The sequence below is a fragment of the Myotis brandtii genome, unplaced genomic scaffold, assembly GCF_000412655.1.
Source record: "Myotis brandtii unplaced genomic scaffold, ASM41265v1 scaffold18, whole genome shotgun sequence".
Lineage (NCBI taxonomy): Eukaryota > Metazoa > Chordata > Mammalia > Chiroptera > Vespertilionidae > Myotis > Myotis brandtii.
The window spans coordinates 8,679,561-8,691,044 of NW_005356674.1; the positions used below are offsets into that span (position 1 = coordinate 8,679,561).

Sequence of the window (11,484 nt, forward strand, 5' to 3'; positions counted from 1 at the left end):
AGGGCCCAGGTCAGTGGGAGGGTGGGGCTGCACGGCCTCCGGGGGCTCTTTGGGAGCGAGCATCACCTATGACACTGTCCTGCACTTTGCCACGTGTCCCTGTTCTGCGTGCTTTAAGCGAGTTGCCCTGTTTAATCCTCAGCACACCCTGTGAAGCAGGCGATTTAGGGTTAGCCGTGCGCAGAATAAGAGGCTGGGGCCCCAGAGGTTAAGCAACTTGCCTCACTTGAAGAGAAAGGGATGGGAGCTGGGTGCAAGCCCTGAGTCAGGCCTGGGTACCCCTGGCCCTGCGTGGAGGTGTGGGCGCCGCCCCACCTGCTGGGCACCCACGGCACCACTGGGTGAGGCCAGGCCAGCATCCTGTGCCCCGACCCCGCCTGGAACAAGTCAAGCTGCGTTCTCATTCCACATTAGCCTTTTATTATAACCATAGGGAATGGGATCACTTTGCCAACAGGATAAGTCATTTCTGAGTCAGTATGAGTTATAGCATAAAGATGAATGAGAAAAAAGCAACAGATATAAATGGCAGGACTGAGTACCCATAAATCAAACGAACTGTGCCATTGTGAGAAAATTATTATGACAACTTTTACATCAAAGTGGTTCAATCCTGTTTATAGGAACCTTGTATCTCATTTTAACACGATAAAAAGAGCTTCTGAAAGGAATACTGAGGAAGGGTTCTGGCCTGAGAGAAGGAAGCCTGGCTTGCCAGCTGCTGCCCCAATTCATCTGGCTGCCTCTTCCGCCCCACGAACCCCAGGCCTGTGCGGGGCCGGGGCGGATGCACATCTGCGGGAGGAGGATGGCGCGGGTGCGTGGCGGGCTCCACAGGACAGCCACTCCGCATCAGGGGAGCAAGTCCTCCATCCACTCTTGTTCTGTAATGACCCCTGGGGTGGCTTTTAAAGAAACAATACAATAGAAACAAAAAGAATAAATTTGGGTCCACTCTAGCAGGTTATTAGGAGACAACAGAACTGCCACAGAATTTTATAACTGTTTGTCGTCTACTTCTTGTTAATGGTGAACAACCAACCCCCCCCCCTGCCCCCCAATGATGTACGAGATCCTGCTCAGTTGTATGCAGGGGAGGCTGGGTTTACTGTGAGTCACATTCGTTCTCACGGACTGCCGTGAGCGGAGGCTACTTGCAGGAGGCCATCTCCGGAGAGTCCAGTATAACGAAGAGTTCGGAGTCTGTATGACCCCTTGGCAGCCACACAAGGTGAGGCAAGGTCATCACGACTTCCTTTCCCTAAGCTGTAACTCCACGGGTAGGTCCACATGTAACCTCACTCGGATTCCTCACTGATCCGAGAGGAATGCATGAACACAGGGAGGGGCATGTATAAAAAAGGTAGATGACAATGAGAATTAATCTAAGCTTTATGTATATAAAATTGAACTGCTGATGATCAAAACACAAGAGGGTTCCAATGATTATCACATTTGTTAAAGAAAAAAATATATATTCGGGATTTTAAAATTGTGCCATTACACCTAAGTACCTGATGAAATAATAAAAAGGAACATAAATTCTTTAACAGCACTGTAACTAATAAAAATGCAAACAATGCTCAATTATGAAGAATAAAAACAAGTCACTTAAAAAAGGTAAGACCCCATAAACCTATGGGAGTTTGAGGGTGGCTATGTCTGCACTCCCCCTCCCCATGGGTTTCCTTCCTCTGAGGCGTGAGCAGTTTGTTGGGGCCACAGAAGCAATGCCTCTGAGGGACCCCAATGGCTCTCTTGTGGCACCGACATGGAAGCCCAGAATGGAGGACCCGCCTGCGTGCTGGCAGGGCTGAGGTCTCAGTGACCCTGACGTAGGAACCAGCCCAGAGCTTCTCGGAGGGGTGGTGTCTGGTGGCCGCTGTGGGGCCAGTGACACTGCTCTCATGGCTCTGGCTCTCAGGCAGAAGAAATGCTGAAAGTAAGCAGTCGACCCTGCTCTGCCGCCAGGAGACAGCCAGCTCCACGGGCCCAGCGAGGCAGCGCCGCACTCTAGAACCTTCCCAGCCAGGCCCTGCACAGCGGCAAGGCCCCTCACCGCGGGACCTCGGGGGCTCAGGAAGTATCAAGGGGACACTGGCAGCAACCTACTCAGCGAGTCACCCCCACAGGCGCTGAGCAGACCACGCACGCAGGGCCGTGCTAATCAGCTCATCTCACAACCTGGAGTACCATTCACCCTGCAGGCCGGTGTGCTAGGGGATGTCCCTGCTAGAGGTTAAGGACTAACTGCAGAGCCACTAGAAGCCCCTCTGGCTCTCGAGTCCACCATTTTCTGGAGCGGGAGCGGGAGGGCCTGCCATCACATTCGTGTAGAGGAGTCATGGTCACAGTGGCGGGATGGGAAGGGTGTCTGTTGCCAGGAAAGCACCCACTGCCAGAGGCCTCGCCATCTCAGAGGAGGAGCCCGGAGAGCCAGTCCCCAGGGCAGGCCTGCTCACAGTGACCTTGTTTTCACAGGTGAAGCATGATTGTGTGAGGAGGGCAGGGATGGCCAGAGGGATCTGGCCGGAGGCCTGGAAATGCATCCTTTAACAAATGAAAAAACCTAAACTCGTCACACCTAACTGAGCCATAAGTTCAGACCCCGTTTCTAAAGATCACCGGAACTACTGAGAGGTCAGTAATGTTTTTTCCAGCCCCAGAACCCCGGTCCTTTCTGGTGCTTCGGGCTTTGTCGTATGAGTGCCCAAGGGAGAAAGGAAACCGGCTGAGACAGCTTTCCAGAGAGAGAGTGTCCTTGCTATCAATCACTTTTCTCTCCTGGATGCTCTGAGGGAGGGAAGACTGGAAACCAACTCTTCTTCCTTCTGGATATAAGAGGTGGAGTTGCCACACCATCGTTGGGGAGCATAGAACAGTGTGGAACTGGACCCTTAACCCAGCTCTACCTCAGGGAGGGGGTGGGGAGGGGTTAGGGAAGAGCCTAAAGCCCTGTCTGCATCTTGGTGACCATCAGTCTGTATGCTCTGCGGCACCATTTGCTTTTCTCTGAAGGTTCTGATGGGTGGCTCCGATGCCACATTGCATGCTGGGAAAGAAGCGCTGGTTTCAGAGGGGTCTCCACTTGGGGGGGCCTCAGCTGGGCCTTGAGGCTGCTGAAGGGGACGGCTGGGCTCTGTGTCAGATGTCCAGGGGGCTCACAATGGTGAAGCCGGAGTCCTTGCTGTTGCTGCTGCTGTCGTCGTCAGGGCTGGAGCTGGGGTTGCTGGAGGAGGCCGAGGCCGGGCCCATCAGAGGGTCGGAGAACACCAGCGGGAAGCGGGCCAGGCCCTCGCCCTTCCCAGATGTGCTTCTGAGGGTGCGGAGCGGCTGGGCCTGGCCGGAGAGGGGCGCCCTGGCACTGCCTCCCCCGTCCTCTTTGGAAACCAGGATGAAGTCCTCCGAGCTCCCTTCATCCACGTGCACGGGTGCTTCCGAAGAGGCCTGTGGAGCACAGTCAGGAGCACAGGGATGAGACAGACACCAGAGGACGAGAGAGCTGAGTGGGGCCCAGGAGCTGGGGTGCGCTCCACAGGAAACTGGCCCCCTCGCCCTGTGCTATTCCTTGGAAAGACACCCGGTGCTTCCCCTCTGAAGCTGGATGCTGGTTCCTGGGGGAACCAAGTGGACCAGCTCAGAGGCTGTTGGGAGGGGCGGCTCGGGAAGCAGCCAGCAGGCTACAGGCAGATTCCTATCAGCTTCTCGTGGCACCTGCCATGCAAGTCACTCATCCTCCTCAGCTTTAACCCCTCACCTGAGAGTTGGGATAAGGACAGTGTCTTGTTCCCAGTGTGTGGTCACCGAGCTGTGAGATGGTGTGGCGGGATGTGAATTGCACAGGACTGGCTCCCTAACTAAGCCCAGGTCCGGAGGGACGGCCACCTGCTTGAGGACAGCCCTAGGAGGGCCCAGGGCACTTGGTCTCAGCCAGCGCCTCCTGGGAATGCACCTGGGGGCCCTGGGACAGTGTGGTAACTGGTAGGTTCCATGAACATGAAAAACAGGCCTGGAAGTGCAAAGCATATGCCCAAAAGCATAGAGATGGGATTGCTTTGCAATTGTTGTCCTTTCTTTCTAAGCAATGATGACTAGCGTTTAGTTTTTTAGCTAAAGATGACATTCATGAACATCAGTAAATGTTTTGAGCTAAGACCAGAGATGGAAGGAGAGCCAGTCTAATCAAACATGTTCCAAAGCCAACCTGGCAGAAAGCGCACCTACCCTGGTGCTGATGGGAGCTTATGTGGTGCCCACACCTGCTCTCCCACCTGCCTGCCCACTGCCCCATAGTGTGGGTAGGGACTGGTACAGGGGGCTGAAGTCTAATGAGATGTAGAGCCCCTTGGCTGGAAGGGCTCCCCTAGGTCCTCTGGCCTCAAGACTGGCATGGCCAAGGCCACCTGTGTGCTGTGGGCAGAGCCTGGGCAGGTAGCCAGCAACGTTTCTAAGGGAAATCTGGGCCCAACTGACATGCCCCTGTCTGAATCTCCTGTTCTCCTTGGTGACATGGGGTGGGGGTGCAGGGTGAATGGCTAAATCATGGTTCAGGTGGCTCCTCCTGACATTTGTCTACCTTCAAGATACTGAATTGGAGGACAGAAACAGAATTTGCCTTTAAAATTACAGTGTTGAAAGAACAGGCCTTGAGGTTCTTGAAGCTGTCCATCAACATATTAATTCTTTCAAAACGCGAGAGAGCACAGCAGATGGCACTCTGGTAGATGCAATGTGATCACGTATGGCACTAGGGCAGTTTGGCAGAGAAAGACTGTCCTTTCATCCCATTACTGTCCCTCTGCTCAAGGTGCCCCTGCCCAGGGCTGTGTCGCTAGGAGGGATGTCTGAGTGGGGCTTGTCCTCCCACACGTGTGCACGTGGACCTGAACCTTGACCTCCTAGCTCCCATGTGGGGACACTTGGTTCGTATGACCATTGTCCTGCACTGTAAACTGAAAACTTGTGCTGGTAACAGGTAGGTTCTTACAAATATGAAAACCAGGAATGACAACTGCAAAGTATAATGAAGTTCTTAATTTGGCAAATTCATGACTGTGTTTGAAAGGTCTTTTTCTGTAGCATTTTTACACATTCAACTAAAAGAACCACACTAAGTTTTTTAATAAAATGGCCAATTAAAATTGGTTGGGGCTCAACAAAATTTGAATAAATAATTATTGAAAAATTAAACATCTGTGCAGGGAAAGAGAATTAGGACAAACTAATCAAGTTAAACTTGCAACTTTAATGTATTCATGTGGCTACAATGCAGACTCAAAATGCTCCATGAAAACTTCCCTTAGAGCTGGTGAAATTAACCACACAGGGTTCTCTCATCTTGAAGAGTACTCTTAAAACTAAAAAACCCCTGTCCTAATGTATCATTTTGCTTTTTTAAAATCATAAAAAATAAATAATTTACAAGCATCTGGATGCTAGTTTTTGAGAAAGTGACTTAGATGAGATTTTGCTAATGTTCATTTTTCAAGCTGAGCTTTGTAAGCCATTTGAAAAGAATATTATTAGGGATTTTCAGTCCTGTCAGATGATGACAGTGAGGCGGCATGGTGGAGTAGGAAGCTTATTGCACTGGGACAAGTTCTGCAAACATAATGTCTGGTGAGCCATGGGCCTCTTAGGCCTCTTTTGCTCTCTGGTAAAACAAGGAAGCAGTACTAAGTGCGTGAGGAATCTCTTAGATCTCTTCTAACTGGAAAATTCTGTGACTTCCTGTTAGAATAGCTTATACACAATGTAGACACGTTACAGCCTACAGGCCAAATCCCACCTGCAACCTGTTTTTGCACAGCTCAAGCTGTGAATGGCTTACACATTTTTAAAGGGTTGTAGAAACAAACAAACACACCAAATACAAAACCAAACATATGACAGAGACCCTATGTGGCCTGCAATACTTACTATCTGCCTCTTTACAGAAAAAGTTTGCCGACCTCTCTGCCTCAGAGGATGGACATTAATGCAAAGTCCTTCCCCATGAAGGCAAAAAGGGTTCTGCCGAGGGAAACACACCAGGACAGCATTAGGAAGGCATGGGCAGCACGTCCTGTGCTACAGGGATGAAGGCATCAGCTAGAGACAACTGGCCAATGACCGAGGCAGAGACCTGGCGTTCCAGCCCCACACCACGGGCCCGGCAGGCGGTCAGGCCAAGGCTGCTGCGTAAAGGTGTGTAGGGTGCACTGCACAGCTCCGGGAGGCACTAGCCTAATTGCTATTACTGTGACTGGCACTGCCCCAGGGCACCAGAGTGTACAGCCTGTAAGGTTGTATACAGCAACCTGGGCCCAGGCCACTTGTGGTATTGCACAGGTGAACTTAGCACATGGTGATCTAAAGGGACTTCAGTAGGGATTTTATAATTCATAACTCTGAAGAACTTATGTGACTGTGCCCCCTCAGTGTGACACCATTTGCCAGAGCTCTGTACCTGCTTGGTGGCCCCGGGCAGCTGGCCACTCTGGCCCTGGCCTTGGCCCTGACCGCTGTAGTGGTCGTCTGAGATGGTGATCTGCTCATTCTCCTCGGCTTCCAGCTGGCTCTGGTTGAAACGCAGGGAACCTTTGAGAATGTCTTTGATCTATTTTCAAAGAAGAAGAAAATAAATGAGAAAGATAAATTAGTTTGTTTTTAAATGCTAGCTAAATCTCTGATATATTGAAACCAGACTTGTCACTAACAATTTTTTATAGTATGGATATCAATGTATTGCCATCAGAAAGAAGTAGCAGAGAAAAATCCAACTCTATCACAGCCATTGACTTATTAATGACCAAGGGAAATGGAAGAGTCTCAATGGCCAGGTCCTCACAGGGGCAGGCATGGGTGTCACCTCCTTGGCGGTTAACTCAAGGCAGGAAGCACCAGTTGCCTGCACACCCAGCCCCACTGAACAGCCCTCGGCTCCTCACGGGCTCCACTCCAGCTGACATTTGAGAGCAGCACAGTTTTTGTTGACATTTACATTCCCTGTAGCCCTGAAAGGGTCCTAAGGGCCATTGAACTGTAGCCCTTGGGGGTCTTGAGGCCTGTTGCAGGGAGTAAGACTTGTGCTCCAAGGACATTGGTATTTATGGATGTGACTGAACGGGATGCTGGACCACACGACACAGCTCTGGTGAGGAAGGGACAGGGACAGGAAAGTCAGTTTGGGCTTCAGGCTAGTCAGACAGGATCTCCAGGAGGAGTGAGAGGCACAGGAGGTGGAGACCCAGGAGGGGCTCTGTCTGGGAGGAAGTGGGGGGCTGGGGTGGGGAGATGCGGCTTTAATGTCATGGCACGCCATGCCTGAGGGTGCCCTCCCCAACAGAAATAAAAACGGAGGCCCTGGGATACAAAGTCAGATCTGTGGGCATACCTGTTTCAATCCTGCCAGAGAAACCAGAATTTGATCTTCTTTTTCCAAATTTTCTTGTAATATCATATCTTGAATATTTACTGAAAATAGAAGAATGACATTTTATAACTAATGTTCTGAGTGTAACTTATCTGCTGCCACACTCTAACTTCAGACAAGCTTGAGGATTTTTTTGCCAAATTTTGCAGCAACGATTTCCACCAAGGATGTTCTGCCCAACGGCTCTCTTAGTTTTTGTGGCCTTAGAACATGCCCTGTTCATAAGATCTTACATGCCACATTCTTAGCCACTCACTCTGAAGCTGCCCCAATCGTCTCTCTGGCCTCCTTAATTCCATGAGTGCCCCTGACAGTCAAGGGAGCTGTGTATCACTCCTGGCTTGCTCTCTGTCTGCTCCCTGGCCTGGAGGCCCTGTCCCCAAATCCATGCAGACTGGCCTCTCCTCCTGGCTCAGTTCTCTGCTCCAGCATTGCCTCCTCAGAGCAGTCTTCCTGCCCATCCAACTAAAGTAGCCCAGGCCACCCTGGGCTCTCTACAGAATCATCTCTTTGACTATACTGATAGTAAGCACTTGTTGCCATCTGACATTATCACATGCTTTTGCTGGTTTATTTGTTGTCTATCTCCCTCAATAGAACATAAACTCCTGGCCTTTAGAATAATGCCTGGTGTGTTCAAGTACACAATGAGTATTTACTGACTGATTGACTGAATGAACAAACATGCAGAAACACTTCTGGAACTTGCATTTCAAAACACTGCTATTCTAACTATTTCCCCAACGCATTTCCAGTAAGGGCCAAGGCAAGGACTCATATCAACAGGAGTCCAGGCTGACAATTTATTAGAATCTTCAATAAGAATAAGTCTGAACCATGCTGACAAGCCCTCTCACACACTGTAGCAGAAAATCAGAAGCTTTTCTTTATTCAGAAAACGTGACTGTACTTTCTAATGAAAGGCCTGCTCCAAAACAAGAAAGCATGATGAATGGGAATGGAATAATAGATATAATTAGAGAGCAAATGTTTTTGGTTTCCTTAAAAGCCTGTAACAATTTGTTCTCTCTCAATAAAAAAAAAAAACAACACACACAAAACGCACTCAACAAGACATTAATGACAACCAACTGCAGAAAATTAACAAGTAACAGTTCTGTGGGCCTTTGAGAGGACTGCAAAGGTTACTTTTGTTTTTATGGCTGCTCTGGTGTTTAAGGCAGAGGTCTGAGGCCAAGGGTAGCAGTGGGTTCTGCCCCACTGAGCTGAAGGTGGGACAGATTTCCCAGCTCCCAGACCCCGAGAGGAAGCTCAACCAACGGATGCAGGAATACTAGTAGGTCTGTAGGAAGCACGGGGCTTCCTGGGTCCAAGGAACTAATGGAGGGGAGGTCTCTGGAGGCCAGACTCAGCAAACTGGGGGAGGGGAGCAGGAAAAGAGGAAATCTGACAAACAAAAATAAAAACAAAACAAGTGTGATGTCTCCTGCCTGCCACTTGGATAGTCAGCTGTGGAAGCCAAAGCATTTGGCCAAAATGCCTGGCTCCTGCCCCCAAAGCAGTGGCATTTAGGGTCATAGGCGACAGGCCAATAGGGCAGTCAGCAGCTCCAGTGAGGACAAAGGCCCAGAAATATATGGGAACTGAGCTCTCCTTAGAGGCCAGCAGGATCCAGAGCACTCAGAGGCCTTCCTCAAACACCAGACACATGCAAGCCATCCCCGAAACTTGACATTGACACCATCTGGCGAGAAGAGACGGAGTGGAGAAACACGGGGCATGGTTAACCTGTAAGAAAGGGAGTTGTCTTTAATTGGCAAGTTTAAGCCTTGGAAGGGAACTTCAGAACAAGATTGCACACCCCTGTGTTGAGGGTATAGATTTACCATCCCACGACAGAAGTATCAGTGTCTACCTGAGATCTTACAACACCATACTGGCCATGTTGCCTAAAAGTCCCTTGAGCCAAGCTGCCCCAGCCCTCCTCTCTTGGATGCCGTGTTGCTGCGAGCCTGCCAAGAGATGCGTGGTGATGCTCGAAGGAGGAGGTTGGAAGGTGGGGAAGGCAGAAGGGCTGAGTGTGCTGGGAAATGGAACGGGGCTGTCTTTCACTACAGGCCTACACAGGAATAAAGCTCCATGTTCTGAAGGCCACTCCCCATGTGCTCTCTCTGGATAAGAGCATGAGCAGCCAACAAGCCCAGATCCTCACTGCTGCCCTGTCCTTGGGGTCTATGGAGGTGGCAGAGCTGCTGGTGGGCTACCCTGACTCCATCTCCACCCCTTTGTCACCAACATGTCCCAGATTTTATTCAGGGCAGTGCTGCGCACACTTGCCCTTTCCGTCAAGGTCGGTCATGTGACACAGCTCTGGCCAATGAGGTGTGAGATAAGACCCTCGCTGGAGCTACTGGACCAGTCCTCATGGGGGACTGACTCGGTTTGCACCTTTGGGGCCTGTACACTTCTTACTTTTGCTGCTGAAGTGCTGGCAGGGGCACCACGGGCCACCTTGCAAACATGCAGAGGAGGATCGCAGCCTCAGGACTGCGGGCGGAAAGCCACAGGAGCCTGGGGCGCTGGGTAAATCTTGGAGCTGTTATACCATCTCAGACTGCCTACCTCTGGGCTTCTTTTATTTTAGAAAGCAATAACCTACTAATTTTGTTTATTTTACTTTAGTCAAGGTGTTGGTAGGGAAGCATTCTTCGTGGGCCCTTCAGCTTGGGAGGTTCCACAACCCTTGCTGCTCCGTGGCTTTGTCTTCATCCACATGCATCCTCCCTGTGTCTGTGCCCAAATTTCCCTCTTTTCATAAGGACACCAGTCATTGGCTTAGGGCCTACCCAGTATGACCTCATCTCAATTGGATTACCTCTACAAGATTCTGCTTCCAAACAGGGTCCCACTCATAGGTTCCAGGTGGACCCAGATTTGGAGGGAACACTACTGGACACAGACAGTAGCCAAACCGCCTGTTACACAGGAGAACATCACCCACTTCCTCTGATGCAAGGGGTTCGAGGCGGCCCCACCAGTCCTCTCCTGCAGACAGAATGTGACTCAGGTCCAGGCTGGCTCTGCTGTGCACAGTGTGGCTGGCCAAGGGCACGCCTGGGGCAGGAGGAGAGTCCAGAGCCTGGGGTCATCAGCCATGTACCCTCACCCACCAATCTCAGGCCTTATTTTTTGGATGGGGTCAAAGCTCACCTTTTAGAATCTCATGAAAACCAGGACTGTCTCCCTGAAAAACCACATACACATAAAATGTTCACTTAATTTTAAGGGAAAAAAACCTCTGCTATACTCAACTAAGCTGACTAGTCTCTCTTCAAGAAATCCAGGGTATAGAAATCCAAATGAAAACAAAAGGGCATCTTCAGAGGCTGTTAAACGTTTTGATTGCAAGAATTTTCATTTTACTAAGTACTGTCCACATAAATCCTTTGCCTAACCAGTTCCACTACATAGTGATTTAAGGTAGCATTTATGAACATTCCATCAATATATAACCTCTCAGCAACAAATCTGCTTTAAGTAAGTTGCAGCTCATGTAAAAATAGAACATAATGATGTCTTTTCATGCTTTAAAGTATTACAGGCAGAAATCTGAAATGTTTAAATTTCCAATGTAATGCACATTTTTCTTTATAAAAAAAAGCAGAATAAATTGTGATGTAAAGGCTCTTTCGTTTTACTTCTGTGTAGCAGGAAGATTACCTTCTTTATAATCTCATTCTAGTTAAGTGCTATCTACACTAATAAAAGAGAAACATGGTAATTGGCGTACGACCGCTACCCTTTTCATTGGCTAATCAGTGAGTATATGCAAATTAACTGTCAGCCAAGATGGCGGCCGGCAGCCAGGCACTGAAGCAAACAGGGAGGCTTGCTTGCTTCAGTGACTGCGGACTCCAACGTTCCCCACCTAACTTGCCAGCCTCTCAGTTGCAACTCTAAGCAACTATATACTATGTTGCAAATAAGAAGCTAAACAAAACCCCAGAAAAGGGCTTCCATTCAGCCGGGCTCGGACCGCAACATTGTATCTATGTTTTCAGCAGCAAGGCCTCAGAGCTAAAGCTGGCCCAGAAAAAAAAAAAAAAAAA

At 49.7% G+C, this 11,484-nt stretch overlaps 1 protein-coding gene across 13 annotated transcripts in view; it reads right to left on the reverse strand.

Moving 5' to 3' along the window:
- Positions 1 to 397: 397 nt before the first annotated feature.
- Positions 398 to 11,484, reverse strand: part of TBC1D5 (TBC1 domain family, member 5) — a 425,203-nt gene continuing 414,116 nt past the window's right edge. For all 13 annotated transcript variants that reach the window (XM_014537570.1, XM_005863632.2, XM_014537574.1 and 10 more), the window contains 3 exons: positions 7,376 to 7,455; positions 6,449 to 6,598; positions 398 to 3,447 (listed from right to left, as the gene is read on the reverse strand). In XM_014537570.1, coding sequence (XP_014393056.1) covers positions 3,145 to 3,447; positions 6,449 to 6,598; positions 7,376 to 7,455 — 533 coding nt within the window. In that variant the 3' untranslated portion in view covers positions 398 to 3,144. The remainder of the gene's footprint in view (positions 3,448 to 6,448; positions 6,599 to 7,375; positions 7,456 to 11,484) is intronic.